This window comes from Maylandia zebra, linkage group LG6 (assembly GCF_041146795.1).
Source record: "Maylandia zebra isolate NMK-2024a linkage group LG6, Mzebra_GT3a, whole genome shotgun sequence".
NCBI lineage: Eukaryota > Metazoa > Chordata > Actinopteri > Cichliformes > Cichlidae > Maylandia > Maylandia zebra.
The window spans coordinates 32,658,516-32,686,066 of record NC_135172.1 but is presented as its reverse complement, the minus strand read 5'-3'; the positions used below and the strand labels follow the sequence as shown (position 1 = coordinate 32,686,066).

The 27,551-nt window shown below is 38.6% G+C and overlaps 1 protein-coding gene across 6 annotated transcripts; it reads right to left on the bottom strand.

Moving 5' to 3' along the window:
* Positions 1 to 288: 288 nt before the first annotated feature.
* gne (glucosamine (UDP-N-acetyl)-2-epimerase/N-acetylmannosamine kinase) lies at positions 289 to 26,492 on the bottom strand. 6 transcript variants are annotated; one of them, XM_004539182.4, is made up of 15 exons: positions 26,336 to 26,483; positions 15,421 to 15,444; positions 15,243 to 15,314; positions 14,858 to 15,006; positions 13,597 to 13,843; positions 12,892 to 13,099; positions 12,653 to 12,805; positions 12,334 to 12,546; positions 11,707 to 11,794; positions 9,740 to 9,950; positions 9,503 to 9,632; positions 9,195 to 9,416; positions 8,239 to 8,421; positions 5,883 to 5,999; positions 289 to 2,853 (listed from the first exon to the last, which is right to left on the bottom strand). In XM_004539182.4, exons 1-15 carry the CDS (start codon positions 26,336 to 26,338, stop codon positions 2,618 to 2,620), a joined length of 2,256 nt encoding a protein of 751 aa, XP_004539239.1. In that variant the 5' UTR covers positions 26,339 to 26,483; the 3' UTR covers positions 289 to 2,617. The 6 variants fall into 6 exon arrangements, with proteins under 6 accessions (XP_004539239.1, XP_004539237.1, XP_004539240.1 ...); XM_004539180.5 differs by lacking the exon at positions 26,336 to 26,483 and adding an exon at positions 19,198 to 19,391; XM_004539183.4 differs by lacking the exon at positions 15,421 to 15,444 and having other exon boundaries at positions 26,336 to 26,492.
* Between the last annotated feature and the right edge of the window lie 1,059 nt (positions 26,493 to 27,551).

The window sequence follows — 27,551 nt, the reverse complement described above, 5'->3', positions numbered from 1 at the left end:
CACTGGACTTGTAACGTTGTGATTTCAACTTCATTAAGGACAGCCCCTTGAGATAGGCCATCTTGTTTTCAACAGGGTCCATATGGGAGTGAAAGTACAAAATATGTCAGCTAGGATATTAATATGAGCAAATAAGACACAAATCATTATTTGAACAGGGTGTAATGAGTTTAAGTTTTCACATATTTTAGATTCTAATGTTAGGCTATAACCCCTACAGCTTACTATTCATTTTCCAGATATTTTCTTGAATGTGAAATATTATTTACAATTACAGTCAGCATAAGATTAGAGTGTATAATTATGTTTATTGATTTGAGGGTACATCCTTTGCTCATTATCACCAAAAGCTCATTTCCATCAAACTTGTAGGATCAACCAATCACGGCTTTTGAAATGATGACTCATACCTAGCAACGGGGTCAACCACACCTCCTCACTAAGATAGGATTTTCCATCCATTCCTTGCTCAGAGTTCACTGAAAATGTTCTGGAATCACTTCTAAGCTAAAACTCCTGGCAAGGAATTTTTAGGTTAAGTTAGGAGCTCTCTGAGAGGATTCTCAGAATCTTTAGGGATACGGGCCCTGGTGGCTTTGAAAGGGATCATAAATGAGATGAAAATTGATAGCTTGATTTTTTTTCATAGACTTACACTCTACTACAAGATGCACTTTCTTTCAACAACTGCCTGGCAGAATTTTGCATACATTTTTAGTGCAATTCATCTTTATATTTGTCATTGGACCTAACTTGTTAGAAGTTATCACCATTGGCTTTTTTTGACTTATTAATTCTTGCTTTTTCAGTCATTGATTTCATCAATGAGCAAAAAGAACAAAGGTGTAAAAAAAACAGCCTCATATTCTCGGCAGTGAAACTTGCAAACGGTGGTAATTAAAAGTTCGTTATTACACAAATATCAACAGCCTTTTAGATTCAAAACTGGCTTAACTGTTGCTAGCACAGATTCAACAAGATAAAATAAACATCTTGGTCCATGTTGATAGCCACACGCAGTTGCTGCAGATTTGTCGGCTAGACATCCATGAAGCCAGTCTTCCCCTTCCACCACATCCCAAAGGTGCTGCGTTGGATTGAGATCTGGTGACTTTGGAGGTTTTTTTTGACTACACTGGCGTGTTCATGAAACAAGTTTAAGAAGTTCTGAGCTTTGTGACGTGATTAGATATTTGCGTTAACAAGCAGATGAATCGGCGTAAAGTGTTCAGTGTTTGTTCGTTAATATTAAAACTGATCTGGTCAACAGATAGGAGAGGAGCCACTATCGAGTGCTCAACATTTGTAGGAATTCCTTCAGGTCCACTGGAAAAGCATTTCAGGTGAAAACCTCATAAAGACCTCAATGCATGTTTAATGCATAAATTAAACATTTATAAGTTTTAAAACAAAACTGAAGACATCAAAATTTGAAAATTAATTAAAAACAAAAAAAAGAAAGAAAAAATTGATAGGTGTTTTGCCTTCTAAACAGTAAATATTTTAATCTGGTCAAATGACACCTTAGATGTATACTCACTGTAACATTTCAAAGATGCAAAGAAAAAATGTTTGAACTGCTATGCAGTTTCAATTTTTCTTTGGACACTAACTAAAAAGTTGAATAATAAATACTTAATTAACTTCAGTCTTTTTCTTACAATTGTCTAAAACGTATTTTCTCGATGAATATTAAACAAACATCCACAGAAATGTATTTAAAACTTACAAATAGCATGTATTGTGCAATGCAGTATAAAGGTGTACATAAAAACCATGTTGTACATCTTCAGAAGAATAACATCTTCATAACAAGCCTGGGAAAAACTTAAACAAAACAAACAAACAAACAACCCCCCCAACCTCTTATCATACTATAGCATCCATAGATCCAAAGCAGTTTTAATCATGTTTATTATACACCAAACACCGACAACATTAAAACCACCTGCCTAGTACTCTGCATGTCCCACTTGTCCTCTAAATGGGGCAAAGGTCTTGTGGGTTGAATCTTTATAGTAAGGCAAGGCTGGTGCTGCTGTTGGGGACTACTACCACATTGTTGGGTATTCTTCATGTAAGTGAGTTGTAGTTTTAATGTTGTGACAGATTGGTGTATATTTAAAGTTACTTAATACCATTTTAGATTATTTCATTCATAAAAAAGAAGAAGAACAACAACAACAACACACACAAAAAAAAAACTAAAAATGTAAATTGTGTATGTTCCATACAATTGGAAATGCAACATCCGCACAAAATTGATAGAAAACTAAAGTTACAATAGAAAGAAAGCAACAGAAGCAAGATTCAGCTATAATTTGGTCACAAGGTTTCTATAAATAGACTATTCCATCCATCCACACCACAAGCACAGAAGGAAGGTTCTAGCTTGTACAGATAAGTTTTGGAGATTAATTCAACCTCGATACTATAGGCACTGTACAAAAGAGAATTAGGATTTCTGGCCCATGCACTAGACCCACTCCCACTTCACATGTGTTTCCGGATTTTAATCCGACTAACAGACTTCAACTTTGGAAAATAATAACTGTACTTGTATGTTTGTTAGACCACAGGGACAAAACTGCCTTGCAGGTTTTAATGATTTTGTTCTTTAATATATTCTTCTGGTTGCATAGTCTAACACCATGCTGGCTGCTCCAAGTAAAGCTGGTTCTTCCAAGTCTGATGTTACAACCTTGATGTTTTGGACAGAGAAGAGCGCTCTCTGCGAGATGACATGCTGCACTGGCGCCTGGTAGTAAGAGGCCAAGACTCCAGACAGAATCACCTGTGAAGGGTTGACTATGTGGAGGATGTTGATGATGCCCACACCCAGTGCAGTGGCAGCTAAAAAGGGTAAGAACACATAAGGAAGTTATATTTTATCTTTTTTTAAATATATCTTTTAAAACATTACCACATAATCTAAATAACAGGCTGCCTATTTCCATCTGTTTCCACGTGTATGCCAGGTTTTGAGATTTCTTTCATATAACAAAAGGGGTGTGTTATAAACGGTAACACACGGCTGTGTTAACCCCACAGAAAAACTCCTACTCAAATAATGCCTACTGTAAATGTAAGATGCCCAGTAATATGTCCACGAGTAATTTATTTATAGTATTGACTCTTAAGTTAAATTCAGGCTGTTGTGTACATGTGAAAATAAATCAGATTTAGACTAGAGATGGACCGATCCAATATTACGTATCGGTCCGATACGGACGTAAATTACTGGATCGGATATCGGAGAGAAATAAAAAAATGTAATCCGATCCATTAAATATAAAAAAAAACACCTCACAAAACTTGGCGACATGGCGTAACTCGGCCCATAACCGTAGCACGTCGGAGCAGTGTGCTCACATGATAGAGCGGCTGTGTGTATTTGTAGCCTCAACCAGCATTTCATCTGTGATCCCAGAGAGAAGCAAAGCAAGTGTGTAAGTTCATCTCTGAATGTTTGTAAAGCATTCCCATGTTAAGCTTAACAACTGATATATGGAGCAACTGCCTCTTCTCTCTCCCTCTCCTGTTGCTACTTCAATCATGAAACTGCTTAATGATCAGCTGATCGGCTTTTCTGTCGCGAGTCCGTCTCTCTTCTTTGTTTTTGGCCCACTTTGCACCAGAAAGAGGAAACCAGTGGCTGAACAACAGCAGCACGTTTAAGCTTGATAAGCTGCTGTTAGAATTTATTTAATATTACTTTCTAGACCAGGATCTTTTTCTACGTAGCTGACGGCTGGTAACTGTGCAGGGGCGGATCTAGCAAAGTTTAGCCAGGGGGGCCGATAGAGATTGAAAATGTGACGTCATTCAGGGGTAAAACCGCAAAGAATTCTGGGAACTCGTGGCAAGAGGTACTAGCGCACGCAGGCTTTCAATTGAAATCAGTTATACAGCGATAAAATGAAACACAAAAATGGCAAGAAGCTGTTGTATTATTAACTGCAATAGCCGGTCGCATGACAGCCACGGGAAGCCGACGGGTAAAGAGATCGGTTGTTATCGGATTATGTCGTTGAAGAGAAATTGTTCAAGCCATGTTTCCGAAGTAACAAAGAGGCGATGGATGGCCTGGATTGCAGCCATTCAAAGACAAAATATAACGTCCCAGAACACTCCAGCTCACATGTTAGTCTGCTCCAAGCATTCCCACAAAGGTCAGTCTTCTGTTGTAGTTAATGCGTCATTTTTCTTAACATAATTGGTGATATAGGTTACAAGCAAGTCTGGCGCTGAACAGAAATTGTCGTGCTATGCTCCTTTATTTATTGTGCATAAACAGTGAATTGTCCTGACACAATATTGCGTTTCGCTTCTGTTATTATGGTACATTGACAAAAACATATACTTTTATTCACAGGATAAAACAGGTTTTTTGTATCACTAATTGCCCAGTACGATTACAGCATACAGTATTATTGTCACTGCTACATTTCTGTGATGGGTACCAGAAATTATTTCCACTACTAATTAATTACCGTTGAGCTCAAAGGTCCTATTAATAAACGGTTAACGAATGTGTATTTATGAAGACGATTTGTGAGACTGGTAAACTTATGATACGTACGATGATCTTTCGTTCTACACGGTGCATTTCAAGGTCCTGTACCCATCCGTCAGTAAACTGTACCTGGGCTTGTTGCAGTGACCTGAAGTTACTAAACTTCATGAGTGTATGCACTCACTCCAAGAAGCGTATAATTATAAATCTGAGCGTGGTGAAAGTTGGGCAGCACGCTGACGTCTTTTGTCCACTCTGTGTGCTCGTAAGGGTCTGACCCTTTCACTCCTTTGATTTTTTCCTCGTATCTTTTCTTTGTCTTTTCGTCGAGTCTGTATTTGTACGGACCGGCATTGTTCTCCTTCGTTTTGTACATTCCTTTTTTGGGGGGGCAAAGAAAAAGCAAGAATTTATTGGAACCGGAAAATGAACGTTTTGCGGTGCTGCAAATGCTTGCATTTGATGCGGTACTTGGATTGTTTTGCCACGAGTTCCCGGCATGCAATGCGCGAAAATCACGTGGTCTGTCAATCTCTATATGGCATTCACAGGGAAAAGGGGGCACAAAGACATACTTTTCTTTCTTATTCTCATTTAAAATGTCTAGCTTTTAATAAATAATTATCTGAATCTTACACCCAAAGTTTTAATCTGATGTAAGAAGTCCATTACTGTATATAGTAACTGTTAAGTCTAATATACCCTAGTAAGCTATAGTGCTTTTTCCTTTGGGAAGATACCATCTGTGCAGTCTGCAATTCTGTTGAAGGAAGATGTTGAATCTATTTAATTATTCTTGAAAAATAATTTATTTCTGTGCATTTTTTTCCAACCTGCATCAAATTAAAGTTGATTACGTCGATTAAGAATCATGAGGTGGAGGGTGGGGGGTGGTTCCCTATTTTTTTTTCGCTGGGAGTTTGCAACCCTGTTAGTTAGGTTGCTTAATATTTCTGCTAAGTACTCTTTAAAATACCAGAATAGTAAGGATTGAGTAGGTTTAAGTTTATTAGATTGATCAGTATTACTGAACTATGAAATATTTTGGGTGCAGTGTATTTTTTACATACAGGTATAACAGAATAGCTTTAGTGTTGTTGTTTATTTAAACTTGAGTATGAACTTATACAAAATGCAGCAAGATATTTAAAAAAAAAGAGTTTTATTGATTAAAAAACACTATATCGGATTCATATCGGTATTGGCAGATATCCAAATTTATGATATCGGTATCAGACATAAAAAAGTGGTATCGTGCCATCTCTAATTTAGACCACTGCTGAGGTAGAAATATTGTCAACCCCATTTTCAAGCTAGGTGAACCTACTATTCTCTACTATTTTCTCTGTGTCCTTTGTGAACTAACCCTTGGTCAGAACAGCGTCGGCTTTGGAGTTTCCCATTTTGGCTGCACTGACAAGATGTGCAGCAGTGATTGGCTCTGAGAGTTTCATATCCATCCCCTCCACCTTCAACAGATCCTCTGTAAAAAACAAACACACAAACAAACAAAAAACACATGGATAATGAACATGGATAATGATAAATGGAATGAAGCCACTTGAGACATACAACAAGAAGGGTTATGCTTAATTACTTCCTGACGTCGTTCATTCCTGTGCTGGATTTAAACTGACTTTACAGCTTAAGAAACAGGAACTAGCATTGCAGGATACAGTTTTATCTAAATAATACCAATCTCACTGTTTACCAGATTATCATGTGATGGATGACTGAGTTGCTAAACAAAAACTCAATAAATATATATTTGTTTAAAAAGATTATAGAATACAACATAAAACCATAAGAGTTGAGGTACAATTTTCTCTACCCCATCAAGAAAATACATGCCCCAATTTAAAAACAAACAAACAAACAAACAAAAAAACCCACCCCGGCCTTCTGTGTAAAATGTAAATAAAAACAGAATACAACACTTTCCCAAACCCATAAACCCACATTTTACTCAAAACAGAAGATATAAAATCGTATCAAACATTTTAACAGAGTCACTTTACTATTTAATGAAAAATATTTGCTCATTTTGAATTTGATGCCAGCAACGCATCTCAAAAGTTGGGAACTAATTATACTAATATTAACTGGCAACAGGTCAGAAACATGATTGGGGATAAAAGGTTGACCACTCCATCTATCAATGCAGGTTAAATCTCTATCACTCAAAGAAGGAGCCATGTGTTAGCATCTGCTTAAAATTTCCTGGGTAAACACTACTTAGGCTACTTCTGTGCTTACATTGAACTTATGCTGTTTCAGTACTATTGCACTATAATGCTGATTGCTGCTGCTACCACTTAGTGTCAATACATTCACACTCTTGGGTAGGGATGGGTACCGGTGTCCGGTGCCATGATGGCACCGGTTCTGACATAAACGGTAGTAACCAGACAGAAAAGCAGCGCACATTTCGGTGCTTTATTTCGGTGCTTTTTTTTCCTCAGCTGTGATACACTTCTAGCCAATCATTTTACCTTTGCGAGGATAGTAGGCGGGGCCAGGTACGTACGTTCTTTTAGAGCAGAGCTACAGATTAAAAATGCCCAAAGCGAAGCGGTCAAAGTCTGGCTGTACTTCACAGCAAAAGATGCAAACTCATCAACCTGCAACTACTGCTTTAAGGTGATACTGTCAAAGGAGGTAACACCTCGAATCCGATGAAACACCTGGCGACGTATAGCGTTTTTTTTTTTTAAAGCCGAGAAATGCACAGTATTTGATAGCTTGCTGCGAGACCTCACACCGAGCACATCTACTGCGGGTGGGTTGCCTGTTATTGGACCCGGATTTAGCAACATCCCCCAAAAACCCGAAGAGGAGAGTCCTGGCCCCTAGCCCTGCCAGTGTAGCAGAAATGATGACGGGTGATGATGGCAGCAGCAGCCGTTCTTCTCTGCGTGAGTAGCTTAATGTTGTTCGTGTGTAATTTACGTTGAGTAGGCTAACCACGTTATTATATTAATGCATGTAAGGTGAATTAGCAAACATCATCATAGCTACATGCAGCTGTCTTCTTGTTTGATGGCAGATACTCCCTTCACCCTGGCCAAAAAGGCTAAAATGACCAAAGAAAAAGTGGAAAACAGCTAAACATGAGAGGTTTTTGGACAAAGTTTGTGTTTTTTCCATTGTTTAAGCACTGCTTCCAGCCAAGAGTGATACCATATATGCCCCATAGCTGCAGAAAAGGCTAACATTGTTATCTTTCTACAAAAAACCAGCTAAACATGAGAGGTTTTTGGACTAATTTTCTGTTCTCCATTCTTTAAGCACCGGTTTGAGCACCGTTTGAGCACCGGCACCGTTTCAAAAGTACCGATTTAGCACCGGTATCGGATAAAACCTAAACGATACCCATCCCTACTCTTGGATAGTCTGTCATCATGACAGCAGCATTCAAGCAACATGGATATGAACCCTGCTCCTGACGACACTGACAAAGTATTTTCATTTCGTTAGAGGCGATCCTGCCAATGCTCTATTATAAAAAAAAAAGTTGATGGTGTAAAATTTAGTTGCACTTTCTGTTGCTCTGGTATCGTAAGAAAACTTGTAAAAGATTATCTGCTGGATAAAGATTTATTTTGTGTTTATGTTTTTGTGGAGAGATTTCAATTTTTACATTTTCAAAGGTTTCTAAAGCCAAGTGTTGGTAAGCGCATAGCCAATATCCACTATTAAAAAAAACAAAAAAAATCTCTCACCATCATGCAGTTTTTTGGCCTCTCTCTGAAGGGCCATCCCAGATGCATAGGCCTCTATACAGCCACGGCTGCCACACATACACTCTGGGCCTTCCAGGGAAACCATGATGTGACCCAGCTCAGCAGCACAGAAGGTACTACCATGGACCAACTCATTGTGATGGATAATTCCTCCTCCAATACCTGCACACAGAGTCAAAATATTTTTTACTTCCTGAGACTTAAATAACCAGACGATGTAATTTACAAAAAGAATAAGGCAGTAAATATTATTTCAGCTGTAAAAATCATCATCGCAGTTTGTTTGAATTCATACAGGTCTCACAGTTATCATTAGTGGTGCAACGGATCAAAAATCTCATGGTTTGGATCGGATCACGGTTTAAAGTCACGGATCGGATCAATTTTCGGATTAGCAAAAAAAGAAAAAAGACAAAAATTTAACATTTACTTATTGAAGTATTTTTTGCCTGTTAAAAACATTCACCTCAAGACTCATTCCACACAAATATTTAAAAAAAAATTATGGTACAATATAGGGCAGTATAGGGCTTTGTATCTACCACTCAATTCAATTCAATTTTATTTATAAAGCGCCAAATCACAGCAACAGTCAGCTCAAGGCGCTTTATATTGCAAGGTAGACCCTACAATAATACACCATACCACTCATTATATCGCACTCCGCTGTGATATAATGAGCTGTCAACGTTGCTTTCCGTTGCCCTGGAGGTCCACCCATTTGTAGTAGTTAGGGCAACAGAAGATGCCTGGGACAGTTCAGCCACAACTTAAATCTTTTCCTGCTCATACATGCTTGGAACGATCTTGCCACTAAAGTGGACGCGAACGGGATATCATAGCGTGGCTCAAGCACGTTCATCTGCACCACTAGTTATCAAGCAAATAGATGAAGATCCTCATCTGAAAAACTTTAAAAAACAAAAACTTCTCACCTGTTCCTGTGATGACTGTGACAAAGTTCTCCACTCCTTTGCCGTGACCAAACTTCCTCTCTGCCAGTGCAGCACAGTTGCCATCATTGTCAACCCAGACGGGTAGGTGTAAAGCATCTGATATGGGCGTTCTTAGGTCCACAGAAGACCACTCCTGAATCAGCTTTGTGGAGTGAAGGACCACACCATCTTGGGGGTTTACACGCCCACCAGTGGACACTCCTAAAGAGCAGAAATAAATCTGAAATTGTTGTGCTGGGTTTTTTTCCTATGTGTAAATGTGTTTTAGTATTAGTGTGTTTTCATACCGACACCAAGTATTCTACAGTTAAGGCCCACAGCATCCCGCATGGCATCATTGCACATCTTTAATATGAGTTCCATTCTGGCCTCGAAAGTCTTTGGATTGGGCTGGCTGTATTTCTTCACTATGGTGCCCTGGAAAAGTTTAAAAAACAAAACAGCAGAACAGACAAAAGCTTTTGAAAGTGAAAATGAAGAAACATTTAAAAAAACATTTAAAGTTTAGTGTTCATCCAGCCTACCCTCATGCAGACAATGGCCACTCTGAGGTTGGTCCCTCCCAGGTCGACGGCCAAAGCACTTTGTGTCTCTAGGATATGATCAATGTCCTGGGAAATCGGATCTTTCACAGGAGGGAAGCAGAAGGTCTTTTGGAGAGGCTCGTCCAGGTCAATAGAACGGAGAAACTTGAGAATACGAGGCACTGCGTTGCCATCACCATAAATCTTAGAACTGATTTAAACAAACAAACAAACAAACATATTTGTGTGTTTGCATATTTGCATATTTGCTAATATAAACATTTTTTAAAATTTTGTTTTGACTCCAAATACAGTTCAGTGCAACCCATTGTTACATTATTACCTTCTCCTGATTCTCAAACCTTTTTTTTAAATTATGTCACAGACAGTGACTCTGCCATAACCCCTTTTTTAAAAATAATTTGGATAAAATCTGCCTTATAGACGAACAGTTTGGTAAAGTAACACAGTTTTCTTCTTTCTAAGACTGCACACAATAATCACAGACGTATATAACATTCACCTGCATGTCTATTGTTGGTTAATGAGCCTGACCTGATTCTGTACAAAACGTGTTATGTTAAACATACCATAGGATATACATTAGGGCTGCCACAAACGATTATTTGGATAGTCGACTAGTCACCGATTATTTTTGCGATTAGTCGACTAATCAGATCATCATCCATTGGACGTAAAACGTACAGCTTATTGCACCAGCAGCATCTGCTCTAATATAACTATCATTAGCTTACAGCTTTAAGTGTTTAAGGTCTGTGCTAACTAAAAATAAAGACAAGATGATAGTTTATTAAATTTTAATGAAATTTGCAGATTGTTTCGGTGAAGTTTAATAAACTCCTTGCTATCTAAAATATAACAGGACACCGGAGTAAATTCTGGAGCATCTCACACTTCTGATAATCAGCTGTCTGCTTGATGTTTATTTAGCTGTGTAAAAACTATAACTTTAATCTCAGCCAAACCGATTTACTCAGGAACAAATAAAATACTAAAAAAAAAAAAAGCCAAACAATAACATTGTTAAGTTATCTAAGTGACTTATATATCATGTTTAACCTGAGTAGCGAAAGACAGCGGTGGGTTTGAAAACGATTTGCCAGGAGTCCGGTGTTCTCACGGCTCTAGTGAGCCTAGCACCCGGCTCGCTATCGAGCTAGTGGGTAACAGACGTCTCTGAAAACGTCGGAGCGCTTTTGAAAATATGTGGTGTCCTGATAAACTGAGCAGATATTTGAGGTTTACACAGCTACATTCTCGCCTGAAAATATGTTAAACGTTTATTTTGTGACCCAGAACGAATAATAAGAGTAATATTAAAACTAACTAGCTGCCGCCATTGTTGGAAACTGAGCTGGGCTGCGCTATGAATTCTGGGACACAGCTTCTTCTTCTTCGGGGTTTAACGGCAGCTGGCATCCTTGTACATGCAGTGCTGCCATCTTCTGTTTCAGTCTGTTATTACACTCTTAAATCCTACTACTTATTCCTGCGTCTTTTGGGATCTTACAAAGCTTCAAACGACACGTCGACTATTAAATTAGTCGTCGACGATTTTGATAGTCGACGTAATCGTGACTAGTCGACTAATCGTGGCAGCCCTAATATACATCTTGCCATTTCCTGCTACTTCTAATATCTTAAAGGGCTTTAACAAAGACAATTCATCAACTGACTCATTTGATAGATATGCAAAAAGTAAGTACTGGCTGGCAGAGGAAAAACAGGTCACACAACTTGAATGTGACAAACTGATAATGACAGACTGTAATTTCCAACATATTTTTGAAATCCTGTTCAACAGGACTTTAACTGGCACTGTAAGTAAAGTTACTGAAAATATACAGCAGTTCCTTCATTGAAAGAAGGCTTGGCAAATGAAAATACACAGTTAAAAATTTGGTCAAACACCCAGGGGACAAATGAAGATTGTACACTGGCCATACCAGGGGTATCTCTTTCCAAACTGCAGCTCCAGAGCATGGTAGATTTTATTGTGAGTGTCGGCATCTCTGACATGTAAAACATTTTCACCTGGGAGAAAAAAAAATGTCCTCAAGTTAATAAGAAAAACAACCTGAGACAGATTTAGCAGAACAATACAGCTTGGCAGGTTGAGGAAAATAACCTTGATGTTTTTGTACTATTTTGTCTTCCAGCAGCCTCAATCCTTTAAATGTTCAAGGACAATTAATTCATGTCCCAGTAAATGATTCTTTCCAGCTATACCACACATACTGACATTATATTACTCAATCATTAACATATACTAAAAAAATAAATAAAACATGAGTCTCAGTGGAGTCTTTTGGACTATGATGACCTGACTGTCTACTAATAGTGCTGGGTGTTTGTCTCCTGGAGATGGGATTGATAGCGGATATTATGGGAATAGTATGAGAAAGTTCATGATGGGATAATCATTCCCGCTGTAACTTGTTTTCACCTTTTCCTCTTGATATTGCGTGACTTAAAAAAAAAAGAAGAAGAAGAAAACGTTGCGCCTTTGTTTAGCTCCTGTGAAGCTTTGTATGAGATAAGCTCAGGGCAATTGACATTCTTGTTACACCTACCTGTTTCTCTGCCTGTTTGTCTTGTTCCCAGGTTAATGACAGGTGTGCCAAAGGCCCCAGCCTCTCGTACCCCGCAGCTGCTGTTTCCAATCATGCAGCCAGCATGTGACACAAGCTGGATGAACTGCTCAAAAGGAATGTGCTTCACTGCTCGGAAGTTTGGGTGTTGCTCAATCCCCTTTCTTCGCATAACACGTACCATCTCCTTACTTCCTGTTTATAGGAGAAATGCTTATGTTATTTTTCTCAACTTTTGTTTGAGTGTCCAAACCTTATTGAAAAGAGGACTTTAAAAACAGTAAGCACAGGTGGAGCTAACCGGCATCAATGTTGGGAAAGAGGATGAGAGTCTTCTTGTTGAAGGAAATCAACGCATCCAGCATCAGCCCATAGATTTTAATAGAGTGCTGGATGTTCGTCGTGACCGGGTGCTGCAATGCTACAATATAGTCACCTTCCTGGACCTTGTCATCTGCAAGATGCAAATATCACATAAAATACAAACGTAGACTTATTTCTCATTAAATAATTTTGTCCTGTGAATATATTTCTGCATACCCAACCAGCTTTTGATGATATCCATGTAGTCCTCTCTGTGATGAGACAATAGCAGCTTGTCATATGAAGGGCAGCCAGCAAGGAGGATACGAGAGTGGTCCTCACACATAGCTATGAGGTGCTGCTCTGCCATCCGTGTGCAGCAGGCGTGGTAATGGGCCAGTTTACTGATAGCATGGCGGATTGAGTCATCAATTGTACCACTAACCTGGAACAAGCAGCACAGGATAGAGTTAAAAAATAATAATAATACTGATGTAACCACCCCCATCCTCCAGTAGCTAGTGTCCCCTATGTTTTAAATTCTAGGTGACTCCCTTCTTTTGTTATCACAAGATTTTCAGAAAACCTGACCGCTGAACTTGATCTCAAGGTCAAGGTCACCAAAATTCAAACTCCTCTGGCATGTTTTTGAAGATGCACCTATTGTATGAATTAGAAAACTCTAGGTGACAACTTTTGAGATACTGTTATGACATAGTTGGGTGTCCAAGCTGTCCACCTGCCCAGCCCATCAGCCTTTTACAGCTGAGGGGTAAAACAAAAAGAAGAAAAGATTCTGCACTGGCAGAATGCATAAAAAAAATCTAAGTACTTATGATGCAATATTGCCCCCATATTTTAATTTTCTTTTCATTGTGTGCTGCTTTCAAGAAATGTAATTGCCTCTAATGAAGGAGAAACTGTTCAACTGGGTTTCCTCACCTCTCCTCCCTCCAGGTGAAGTATTCTAATATTCATTAATGCTGCAGCAGTAGCCAAAGCGAGAGCATCGAAACGATCACCGTGTACGACCAGGATGTCAGGTTTCAGTCTCTGTATAACATCAGGGAGTTTTACAAGTGCCAGCCCAACGCTTTCCACCATGGCAGCCTCGTCCTCTCCTCTCACAATAGTGTGGAGCTTCGAGCCAATGTCAAAGTCGTCCTGCTCAATCATCCGAAAAGTGTTCCTGCAAAAACAAAACACTTCGGTAAGTTGCAAACAGCACAATGTATACTGAAAGTTCCAAATCATGGGATGGCAACAAAAGGTTTCATTTTTGCAATGTTTTTGAGATGCAAGAAAGAAAGAAAAAAGACTGGAAGCTTATTTTTGGAACTTGGCAATGTGAGATTCAAATTTTAAATGCTGACCAAGTTATCGGAGTTATCTTTTGCACACAAATATTGAGTGAGTATGGAAAATATGACATGTCTCTATGAATATTCTAGGCTTATATACTTGGTCTTGCTTAAAACATGCAGACCATTGTTATACTGTCTGTGCAGTTGTTTGACTCCTTTACAAATGTTCGAATCCCATCCGTTAGACACCAAAACTGGATAAATATCACAAATCTCTCAAATCTCAAACTCACTATTGATATCAATGTTTTTTTGCCGTCACTCCACAACTGTAATCTTTTCCTCAGCAACCAAACCCAATGAGTTGCTATGTAATTTTACTCCTAGTAAATCAGTTATGTGGTTTGGATGCACTGGTGTCCTTCAACTCTTCATTTATTTTACAGGTCACCGAGCAAACAAAATGTTGTTGGCTCAGAGGGCGATCGTGGCTCAAGAGTTGGGAGTTCGCCTTGTAATCGGAAGGTTGCCGGTTCGAGCCCCGACTTGGACAGTCTCGGTCGTTGTGTCCTTGGGCAAGACACTTCACCCGTTGCCTACTGGTGGTGGTCAGAGGGCCCGGTGGCGCCAGTGTCCGGCAGCCTCGCCTCTGTCAGTGCGCCCCAGGGTGGCTGTGGCTACAATGTAGCTTGCCATCACCAGTGTGTGAATGTGTGTGTGAATGGGTGGATGACTGGATATGTAAAGCGCTTTGGGGTCCTTAGGGACTAGTAAAGCGCTATATAAATACAGGCCATTTACCATTTACCATTTATTTTGTGAGCATCTTCTGAAGGTCCACAAGTGAAAAAGAAAAGAAAAAGTGGCATTTGCAAAGGAAAAAAGTTGGGTCGTCTTACCCGTAGTCATCAATGAGATGTGAACCAAGCACCACAACTTCCAGTTCAAAGTCTTCTGGGTGGGATTTGATCCCAGACATGATGGGGGCCAGCTTGGAATAATCTGCTCTGTTGCATGTTGCCACACACACCCTCAGTTTCCTCTTACACTAAACCAGAAAACAGTGTAACCACCACACGCACACAAAGACACACACAGACAGTTTTTGTCATTTTAATTTAGTATGCAAAACAAAGAAATACGTCTCTCAGTTATTTCACTGAGGTCTGAAGGAATATTATCATCTCCACACATCCTTGAATTTCAACTATATACTACATATGCATCTGCTTCACAACAACTATATACATTTTTTTTTAATTGAGCCAAGACATAAAATCATACCTGATTTGACTCTCCCATCTTTTCCATTGATTTCTTCTCTTTGTTCCTTTGCATTCTCAGAAAATACTGCTCCTGGGGGAAAAATAAAAATGCTGTAGGTAAGATCAAAATAAAAATGTGTAAAACATTATCTTATACATTATTTTCTTTATACACAACACCCACAGATCATACTCACTTGGGCCTTCCAAATATTCAGAGGCTGAAGCATGAAAATAAACAAAACTACACTAAAAATGATTCATATTTAACATGAAGAACACACGCTAACACATTATTTACCCGACAGAAAACATGCTCTACAACAGTGCTTTACTTTACAAGGCCAAAGTGACGCACCTAGTAATGTGACGTAAGAAAACCTGTAGCACCAGCTATGCAGCTAATAACACTTTCAGCTTAACAGAAACACAGAAAGACGTATGCGAGAACTTTGGATTGGCAAAGACATAATTTATAGTACTTTTTAAATGTAAACTGTCATACTGTCTTCTGTGAGAAAAAATTTATTGCTCCTCTTCCATTCACCCATTATTCTGAATAAATACCAGATCCTGCAATATGTCATTTTAAAGGATTTATAGCTCCTCCAACATGATGATAGCTCTGTTTATTCACTAGACAATATTGCTTCCATTTGCTGCAAGGAAGAAACCATATCAGTTGTGTTTTACCAGTCTGTCTATATATTTAGGCAAATGAGGTATATCACTAATGCTGGTAACATATAATATTCAAGGTTCAAGGTTCTTTATTTGTCACATGCATAGTTATACAAGTATAACACACAGTGAAATGTAGCCTGACACGCTCCTCGACATGTGCAAAAATGTGTTGTTGTTTTTTTTACTACAAAGTTATCTGGATAAGCCAGAACTTTGTATTACATTTAGTTGGTCAAATTACAAAGTCTCAAAAAATGTCTCAAAAAATACTTTTTTTAAAAAGTCCAGGATAAGGTGGAGGAGGAGCCGTGGCATGGATGAAGGTTTCAAAACCCTGTTTGTCCATAATGTGCTTGAGATGTTCTGTGAAAGAGCTTAACAAAACTACAAGACAAACAATTTGGATGGCGTATAGAATTTAGTCCAAGTTTCTACATAGTAAAAACATATCTAAATCATAATTCTGCAACTCAGAATGACCAACCCTAAAATGTGTCCAGGTAGTTCAACTGCAACACAAATGCAGCCATAGACAATATAAGTATTAACAGGGGGGTAGTCCAGAGGCCATTATTATGAATCAGGATTTTGGCTTATCCAGATAAGCTTATGGTTAACCCGGGTTTTTTGTGCTATAAGATTAGAGATCAGCAGCAACAAATCACCACCTATTGACAAATTCATTCTTAAATGCAACTTTATTTTAAACTGCAGGAATTACAGTTACTAATCCACACTAAGAATGCCCGTTCAATCACTGAAATTGATATCACTTTTATCGACTCATTTATTAAACTGTGGGACAGTAAGCTTCAAGTTTTTAAATGGATCCAGTTTAAAATTTCAGAGCAATTTCAGAGGTGATGTGTAGCCATCACCTTAAAAATAAAAAGCAGCACTGAAAATATGCTAGGCCATACATTAATTAACTGGAATTAAAATGTTTATCTTACTGCTCTGCACGATAAATAACTAGATTTATGCAGCAATTTCTTCTGCCAGTGTTGCATTTTATAATAATAATGATTGGATTTATATAGCACTTTTCAAGGCACCCAAAGCGCTTTACAATGCCACTATTCATTCACTCTCACATTCACACACTGGTGGAGGCAAGCTACAGTTGTAGCTACAGCTGCCCTGGGGTAGACTGACAGAGGCGAGGCTGCCATATCGCGCTATCGGCCCCTCTGGCCAACACCAGTAGGCGGTAGGGTAAAGTGTCTTGCCCAAGGATGAAACGACCAGGACAGAGAGCCCGGGGATCGAACCGGCGACCTTCCGGTTACAGATACGCTTCCCAACCACGTTCGCCCCACTGGTTTTTATTTGTTCTTTATAGATTTTCAATCACCATTTGATAACTTCTGTAGAACAGCTGTCACTCATAGGGATCGTTTTTTGTGGAGGAGGTCATATGACCTGTGAAATACTCCTTTTAGCTTGGGTTAAGTTACCCTGGGTTAAACACTTTTGTGCGCCTGTTTATCCTGACTGCTAATGTAAAATGCCCTGGTTGTGATGATCTTGCCTTGTAGTACTGTCTAAGAAACATCCTCTGTGTCTTTCTGCTGCTTAAACAGGTAGTTCCAGATCCTGCTAGTCTTAAGGAAACAACCTGAACAATGTCATTTAAGGGATGCAATAGGCACATAAATGACACACCTAAAAACACAATAGTAAAAGATGAGCCTGTTCAAATCTTGACATTCATCTTCCTTTGTCACTAAAGATAAATAAGACCAATTTACATAAGGACATAAGGGGTAAAAGTTCCGAGCTGTCAAATTTGTTCTTAATTTTATCAATTTCTATGATCTCTGCCTTATAGAATAATGTTATGGTTACAGATTAGAGAAAAAAAACAAGTTTGAATTCAATTCAGTACTTTATTGTCCCACAAGGGGAAATTTGTTTAGCACCAAGGGCAATGTATAGTGTATACACACACTATATCGTGTATACAATATAGTGTGTTAAATCTAAATAAAATCATAAATAGATGTTATTCAAATTATTTAAACCTATGTTTACATATAAAAATGCAAATAAATCGTGAAATTGAGAAAGATTTGAATATGAAACTACAACCAAGTTAGTCTATCGTTATACAATAATGTAACTAAAGCAGTGATGCTTAACATTTTCTTTTCCTTGGCATTTGAGTACAACGGTAAAGATGTAAACATTTCACTTGTTAGCATATAGCTCTAAATCAACAGTCTTGCTCTTGTCAGGTGCTAACACCATTTTAAAGCAGAAATCCTAAAACTTGAGCCAATATTTCTTCCACAGAACATACAGCTAGCAACTCACAGATAGTCAGTGTGTTGTTATCATTATGCTGCCTCTGTTGCAAACTTTTGAGTTTAATGGAAATAACACAAGAGAAACTAGTAAGCTAAGCATGGCCTTGAAGAAATAACTGCAGCTAGTCTATTGAAACCACATCTGACAATCAAGGTTTGAGACTGAGAAGCTGAAGTATCATAAGATGGTCCTACCCTGAAGGACAGAGCCATGAATCTAGCCACTGAGCTCCACTGAAAGTGTTTACTGGGGTCACAAATCAAATGGGTAGTAGCGCTATTTTCCATGTATAGCGTTCTACACAATCCACTTCCTTCTGCTAAAATAGCAGGTATAAGGTGTATCCACATTGGCTTCACTTTCAGGCCTGGACCACTACATCTTTCAAATATAGTATGTTTTCAGTAGCATTTTGTAGCTTTCCATCATTGCCTCCAAAATCAAGTACCTTGAAAGAAATGTGGATGATGTCTGTTGTTAACCGTTAAGTAATAGAAAAGCTGGTTTTGTTTTGTTTAGAATGAGGGCTTTGCTGCAGGAAAAGGCACCCTCACTTTAATTATTAAGAATTCAATCAGCTATCACAGCAGTGTGGTGCACCATGTTCTTCAACCCAATTTCAACCAAGTATTCATGCCAAGTGTTATATCTGTGATTTAGTTAAAGCAACATTAATTCTGGTGTTACATACACGGGTAAATCCTGTAATTTACCCTAAATTGTATTCAGCATGCGGTTGGTTCCACTCAAGCATCACAAGACAGCATCAGCAGCCAGCATTAAGGTATGGGAGGGGGCAGGGATGCATGCAGAACGCAAAGGCAGGAATGACACAGCAATAGGAGGCAGACAGAGATGCTCAACGTACAGAAGGGAGAAAAGAAAATGAGCAGCAATAATCAGATGATGATTTAAAACAAACGAACAAAAAAAAAATATATGGTATCATGCTAAATGACAAAAAGGCCCATCTGACTTACGTGAGGACTTATCTGCACAGAACCCAGATGCATATCCATGCCACACCTCTACAGATTCTTGGCTAAAAAGCAATCTTTGATTGTTATTATTATATTCTTATTATCCAAGGATTTGTTTTTGCCGTTATCATGGACGTATTGAGGAACGAAGGGAGAGCATGCGCAACCCAGAACACAGCAGGAGAGAAAGGAAGTGAGAGAGGTAGCGCGACACAGACATAGAGCTGGGGGAGGAGCAGGAGACGAGGGTAGGGTTCAATTGAAATAATGCCAATGATTCACCGAGTATGTGACAGCAAACAATGAAGAACAAAGGCTTGGCACTTCATACTCTATATCATATGCCTCTAGTTATTATGACAAAATAAAGTAATTCCCTATTGCAGTAATAGACATGAAATTGTTAAGTGCTGTTTTTCATGACCCTGTTTAAAAAAAAGAAAGAAAAAAAAAACATCTATGCAATGTTAAACTAAAATGAAAACGCATAGTAATGATTTACTAATAATTTCAAAAAATATTAAAGCAGCTTTAAATAGTGTTTAGCTGCCACTGTACATTTAAAAGGTGCAAGAATTTTACTCCAATTAATTCAGTGATTATCAAACCAAATCTGCTGTCAGCATGAAACTGAATTGAACTGCACAAACTAAATTGAATTACATTAATTAAGTCAATTTAAATGAATGATTAAAGGGGTCATAGTAGGGATAGTTACAGGAAAACATTTATGCACAATATATTGATACAATAACCACTACTGCAAATACTGACTTTGAATTTATACATATAAACATTAACTTTACAAATATATTTTTACCTATATTTTTTCAAAATACAAAGAATAAAAAATAAAAAAAAGACTACAACATTATGTTTAACAAATTATTTGACAACTAATCTTTTAGTCTGTGTCACAGCTTACCTATGTCAGTAGAAGAAGAAAAACAGATTGAAATTTACCGTTAGGCCCTAACGATCCTTTTTCTCTCTCTCTGAATAATTAACGGTCATCAGTGCTGGGCCATGTGCCTAAAAACATGCAACATTCACATTTAAAGCAGCACGCTATTATTCCTATGAAGCTGAAAGTATTTATCAAAGTCAAATAGCTGGATACAAATACAACCTCGACTTGTAACTGACCAGTAGGGAAAGGTTACATTCAGTGGTGGGTCTAATTATTAACCTTTTGTAAGCAGACGTGTGCAACTCAGGCAATTCTTATGTTCAGACAGGTTTTGACCATTCTCCCTATAGGGCATGAGACTTGAGAGAGAATCATAAGAGGAGGCAACCATACTATAGTTTTTAATTATGTAGGGATGTCTGAATAAAGTCATGAATGAGGGACATTTCACAACTGACAGAAACGTCACTATGCATTGCATCTCTTAAAACGGCTTTAAGGAAGCAATGAAAACAGATATGTTTATGTAGTGAAAAATCACAATATCAGGATCTGCTGTCAGCATGAAACTGAATTGACAGCTCGTCCTTGCATCAACAGCTAACACTTTAGCATGCAAACACGCAAATATTATACCACTTGTAAAGGATCCAGCTTTGCCTGGGCCCAAGCTGACTGAAGATCAATAGGTGAAGCTGAAAGCTGCGTGGTCTTATACAAAAATTTGAACGTATCTTTAAAAAAAACACGCTAAAGAGGAGTTTGAGAATCTAGCTTGAAATCTGTGTACAGTTCAAAAGCCAGTCATATCAATCACTGAATGCAACAGTGAACTCATCTCCAAATGTTAGAAGGTGTACAAAGAGATAACCGCTTATTTCTGAAATATATTGGTCTTTATGCTATTCAATAAATACAAATAATTCTGAATGTAATGTATTTTTCAATAAATATTGAAGCAGGACTTTCTTTTTATGAAAAATCAATAATATGCAAAGGCAGTGCTAAACAGCTAATATACATGCCACCTATACAACAAGCTTCCCAAGTTCACAACACGTTAAAAGAAAAGGAAGTGTAACACATTGTTCAGTTGCTTTCTTAAACAGGTTTTTCTTTTTTGAAACATCTCTCACTGCCATTATATTGACCAAAGAAAGCACATATTCTGAAATAAAATTAAAAATAAAACAGTGGTGAACATTCCCAGGAGGGGCCAGCCAACCAAAATAAGAGTCTATTGTCAACTCATTCAAGAGCTGTTGACTGTTAACCTACTGATTCAAGACATCACTTATATAACTACAAAAAGTAAGTAATTTGTGTTTGGTCAATTATTTGTTTACGGTGACAATGCCTATTCACAGTATGTTTTACATTTGTAAGGAAAATAGATTTTTTTGGTTAAGTAACAGAGTTGTGTTGCACCGATGAAAATCACGTCAAATCTTCTGTGCTAAATAATACCAAAAAACGTATTCTGCTACTGCTATGATCTAAAGAGACTCAAGAACAATGTTAGTGACATTTATCAGTGTAAAAAGGGCTACAAAGCCATTTTTACACTTTGGGACGGCAACAAGCCATGGTGAGAGCCCTTCTCCATAAATGGAGCAAACCTGGAACAGTGGTGAACATTCCCAGGAGTGGCCAGCCAATCAAAATAAGAGTCTATTGTCAACTCATCCAAGAGCTCACAAAAGAATCCCAAACAACTAAAGAACTGTAGGCCTCTCTTGTCTGAGTTACGGTCTGTGTTCATGAGGTAAGAGAATATTTCAGTTTTCTTATCTTGTGTTATTTCAACTCTTAAGACTTCTAAAGCATTTTTATTGTCTGATAAAGACTGGTTGCATGCCAGTGCACACACCCACTTACTGGCACAGACAAACCCTTGGAAAGTTGCAGTTGAACTTGGAATGTGTGTGCAAGCTGTTACATCATGTGTCAAAACCGTCCCAAGTGGCCGCCTACTCCCATAAGACTGAATTACTGTAGGAGTTCAAATTAAAACAGAGACAAATATGATGCACCGTACTCCATTCTGCCATACCGGATTGAGAGTCATAGTGCTCACTGGCTCCGTAGGACTTTGTTTATTTAAGTAGTTCAGGGACCTGCAGGATCCTGCTTCACTCAATTTGCATAGGAGTTCAAGGTAACTTAGAAAAATTATCTATTTACAGGGAAAAAAGTGACAGAACACTGAAAAATAGGAACAGCAGCAGCTAAAATGTTCATTCAGATATATAAAGTCTTCATTAAAAAGCACAGAGGGAAGTACTTCCTGCTTTGCCCTAAGTAAATATGTTGCAACACAAAGAAATCCACACGAAGAACACTCTTCATCCATGACAGTAATCTTTGAATTTAAAAGTTGATCTAACTGCTTTCCTTTTCAAAGGTACCCAGTTTCTGTAGTTCTGTTGTGCAGTTAAAATGTTTGCAAAGACACAAATAGGCCAAAGTCCACACCAAATATTTATTAAATATGGCTGCCAAAATGCCAACAGCACCTTATTTGCAGTCTAGGCTTTTCTTGTATTACCAGTCTATGTAACACAATGGTATAATGTCAACCAGCATAGCACACCGTCTTCCAAAGAATAGGGAGCAGTCACAACTAAGCCCAGACGTAGTTACATGATTGCTTCTCTCCTGCACACTGCTCATAAAAACTGCAAATAAAGCCTGACAAAATGACAGTTGAGGACCTTAAAGGCAACTACGATGTAACCTTAGTGACACTTCCATGTAAAGGAAATACTGAGAATACCATTACCAAACTTATCGTACTGTATAATGGTTATGACACATGATAGTTAAATATTTGACATCAGGGTTTGCACTGCCTCAACAAGCTGTCAATTCTATTACGAACTATGCAAATACATTACCATCCGCATACAGCTGGAACATCCTGGTATACAAATTATACAGATCAGGTGTGCTGATTGACAAATAACACAAAAATAGCAATACAGAGTCAAAAGCAGCTCCCAGGTAAGACCAGGAGAGTAAAAGGGCATCATGGATAATCTGCATTTTTTTCCCATTAAGCTGACCAAGAACTGAATGTAAGGGTCTTCCTGTGTGGACATTGTTTTACACTGTGCAGCAAAGACTTGAACGTGTTGTACAGAGATTTCCAGCCCACAGCCCACTCAGTAGCTCTCTATTTCTCTGTCCATGAAGCTTTCAGCCCAGAAATCCTCCAATTGCTGACAGATTATACCACATCCACTGTTTCAAGATTAGTTTCAATGTAGATGCACACTTATAAAATCAAATAATAAATTAATTAAACTGCTTTAATATTTAAATGTTATAATTTATTCAGCTGTTTTCAGCAGGCCAGTAAAAATATACATGGGCCAGTAAAGCACAGAGCCACAGACCCAGAGCTGTTATGTTGGATACAAAATTTTTACTAACATTATTTTTAAACATCTAAATCATCAGTACATCCGTTTTCTACAGCAGTAAACGTGGCATCAAAGCACAGGCCAACTGTCAGCACTGATGATCTTGTTCTACTCGCTTTTCTTCATGCTCTTTAAAAACACACAGACCCACCTACACACATGAACAAAAACACATACAAAAGAACGCACACCAAATCTTCCTCATACCGGAGACCGTCACAACACCTTTTTTTTAAGCTCCTCTTAACACAGAGGTTAAAAGCGCTTGAACACTGCTAGCATAATGGACAGACTTTTGACGGGGCTTGCACACAAACGCAAAGCAGGAGATGAATATAAATATATGCAGTAGATAAATGTGTTTCCAAACCAACTTCCTTCCAAGCCAAAGACTAGAAAATATGGTGAAAATATGGTGGTGAAAATATGGTGAAGCATATTCCATTCGGCTTCACCTGCACAAGTGCCAAGGTAGGTCTCCCCTGCAGAATTGGTTTTCCCTGCGTCGCGAGCACGCGCTGGGCTCTCCAAATCACAAACAAACAGTATCCTACATTCTTGATTTTTAGTTCACAAACACTTCTTGTAATGACTAACTACTCCTGACATGTTGGAGATGTTAGCTCTTTATACAGTAAAGTTACAATGGGATACAAATAATATCAGGCTGATCCTGCCACAATTTGTTTCCCCGGTTCAAATCACGGACAAACAGTATCCCACAGCTGTTTATGTTTTTGAACCTATTTTGCACAGAGAGGCATTTTTTGAAAAATGTATTGATAGCAATGTTGAATATTATTACACAGGAAAAAAACACAACTACACGTAAAATAATTACACCGTGACGCCTCTGCCTTTCTAAATGGAGGGACAGTAACTGCGTGTGTATATGTAAACGTGTAAAACCTGCAGATAGTCAGATTAACAGCAACAGTATTCTGTCTCTATCTGCCATTCTGCAATTCAGCTCATGTAAACAATAACGTGGCGCACAGCGTGACGTGAAAAAAAGGCACATACCTTTGACCTTGCGTGACGAACTCTGTATTCCTCGTCCGCACGTAAACACAAAAAGGGAGTTTTTAAAAATCAAAGTTTTCAGTGATTCGAAACGCCGTTTACGTGTGGAAGAAAGACCCAAACGCATAGAAACAGCTGCGTTTTCAGAAATACTCATGTAGGTGTGGACGTAGCACAAAAGAGTTAGTAGTTTATTTTAGCACTACCTGTAATTTATTGCTTAATTATCTGCTTACGGTAATTGTTGTTAAAGAAGGGTGTGTGTGTGGGGAGGCCTAGCAAAAAATTTTGGGAACCACTGTCTTAACATATTGAAGCATTCAAACAAGACCGAGTAAATACTGCTTGACTATAATTATCTACAAGGGTGGGACAGTGGTGGTGGAGCTTACATCATAAAACACAATCATAAATGACTCTTAAATATGCAGCAACTATTCCCATACTTTTTCTGAGCAAACAAAGCAATAAATCAGGAAATGTGCACACATCCTGCTTCCATCCTTCTTTACTGGTTTGCTATGTAATCACACCTGTTTGAATATATGCAGGAATACCTTATAAAGTATTACAATTTTCAATCCATTACACTCTGGTATTTTTATTTCACCTTTACATCACTCATTCATAACCCCGACCGGTTATCGCCAAAGCACTTGCTCATAGAGGGTCATATGACTGTTGGGGTTGTTTTCTGCTGTCTTCTTTGTATTATTGTAGGATCTTTACTTTACAATTATGATATTCATTCACTTGTCCTGTAAAGGCTTACACACAACATTCAGACATCTAAAAAATGGACAGAGTATTCTATCCAACCAACCATAATCTTCAAGTCATCCAGTTCAGACAAGTTGAGACGTTACATTAATACCACACTGCCATCTAATGTCGTTTTTAAGAAAGCAAGCTTTTTTATGGCGGTTCTACCACTGGTGTCTTGCAGATGTGGTTACACTACTAACTGGAACTTTCATCCACACCCACCTGCTCAAATTACATCAATGCTCTTGTGTGGATGTTTTATAGGTGGCCGGCGCGATCGGCGCAACATAACACACTAAATGCCAACATTAACCATTATAATTTTTTTCAGTTGTTTTCAGGAGGTCAGTAAAAATATACACGGCCCAGTAAAGCTCAGAGGGTACAGGGACACCCAGTGACTGACCGTTAACTTAACAGCCCCTTACATAATGCCAGTTTGCAAGTGCATGCCCTAATTTCTATTTAAAAATTAATCACCACTACGTATCGCTGAACTCAGTTGCAGAAAGTCATCCTTCTGCAACCAGAAATATTTTTAGACTAGATAAAGATTAAAATGATTGCCTTCGGACTTTTCTAAACGTAAAATAATGTTTAAAGAATTCAAGACATGCTCGGGCGGGTACAATCGGACTAATTTGTTATTTTCGCCTTATGTTCAAACGAATAGCTGTCTCAAGGAAGTTTAACTGTTTTAAATGAGGGCGGCTGTCGCCTGGTTTAGCCAGAAACTTATGCTAGGGTTAGCTAGCACGTTAGAAATCAATATAGTAAATGAGCTAAGAGTGCTGCTAACACCAGCACACCCCTTACAGGGCGCTGTTTCCCAGTTTGAGTGAGTGACACTTTATCCGGACAATCCCCAAAAAGTGAACAAACGTTTCGGAGTGGCCTGACACTCCAAGCTAGCTATGGTTAGCTGGCGAAATTATACTAAAGTTCCGTGAAGTTTCCATCTGTGTAGCCATCATTTTAATCAGATTGCTGTGGAAATCCACTTACAGAAACTCACCATGAAACCTCCAGAAACGCCGTCCTCATCTCACGCTAAAACCATCGATGGCCACACTTTTTTTCTATTCCGCTTTTGGGTTTCTGTGATTACGTCCCCAGTACTGTACATTGGTGCTCTCACACGAGGGGGTTTCAAGCTAACACAAACATGAAGCAAATCGCGACGACACCAGATGCACATAGTTTGGACCTTCAAAATAAAAGCCAGAGCGCTCACTATCAACGCCTTTTACACGGCGGGACTCAACACAATCTGTAACAATACCGGTCGTGTGTGTGTGTGTGTGTGTTATTTTACCCTTGTAAAGTTACTGTCCTAAAAACACAACTGTGCACGCTTTTAAGCTTTTGTTTTATTGAACCCTACCCGGAAGTGCTATTGGTTGAGTTTCCCCCCTAAGCTTTATCATTACTCCAGGGGAATGCTAAGATACGTCAAAAAACCTGGCAACAACGTAGAATTAAACGAAATTACGCATATGGATAACGCAGTTAGACTTTACACGTAGTCAAATATGGTGGGGGAAATCGGAATGCTGCACATCTCTTCTGGAAAGATTTGTACACACTGGTTATATTGTGCAAATGAAAACTGAACGCATGGTTTGGAATTGTTAAAAATGATTTAAAACTATGTTACAGTACATAGTGCAACACGCATGTTGAATCTAGAAACTGTAGCACTAGCAGGTTACAATGATTTAACCTTGAGGAAAACATTGCGACGACATTATTTCTTTGGGCATGAACCTAGTCAGCTAGAGAAACACATAAATGAATGTCTTTCTAAGCAGTACCTTTACACAGCAGTGTTTTCGTCTTGGATGCAGCCCCCACAATGACTGATGCTATTTTATAACTGCTGCATTGCAGAGTTCATTCCCTGAAAAGCAGGACTGAAGTAGCATGAACTGACTGCATCATGGTGGTTTGGATGGACCCTTAGAGGAAACTCAGCAGAGGGTGGAAAGACGTTTGAAAAGCATGAAAAGTGTATGACTGAGCACTGAACTGGCCTGTGAAGTCACGGAAGCAAGTAAAGGAGTGAGTGTGTGAAATGCATTAGGAGATACACTCATACATGCCCTCCCCCCTTTGCTCTTTCCTCCTCCCAATTAGCCTTAAGATTTCACAAAACACCCGGCAGTGTTGTATTGTGTATGTGTGAAATTATGTCGACCTGGTTCAAGGACTGTAATGCAACTGTCTATTAC

Coding starts and splice junctions, on each gene's coding strand:
- gne (XM_004539180.5), bottom strand. CDS start 19,236: ATGGATATGCATCTGGGTTCTGTGCAGATAAGTCCTCAC. Junction 15,445..19,197: donor CTGTGCAGATAAGTCCTCAC/GTAAGTCAGATG, acceptor TTCATGCTTCAG/CCTCTGAATATTTGGAAGGC. Junction 9,633..9,739: donor TGGCCATTGTCTGCATGAGG/GTAGGCTGGATG, acceptor AAACTTTTCCAG/GGCACCATAGTGAAGAAATA.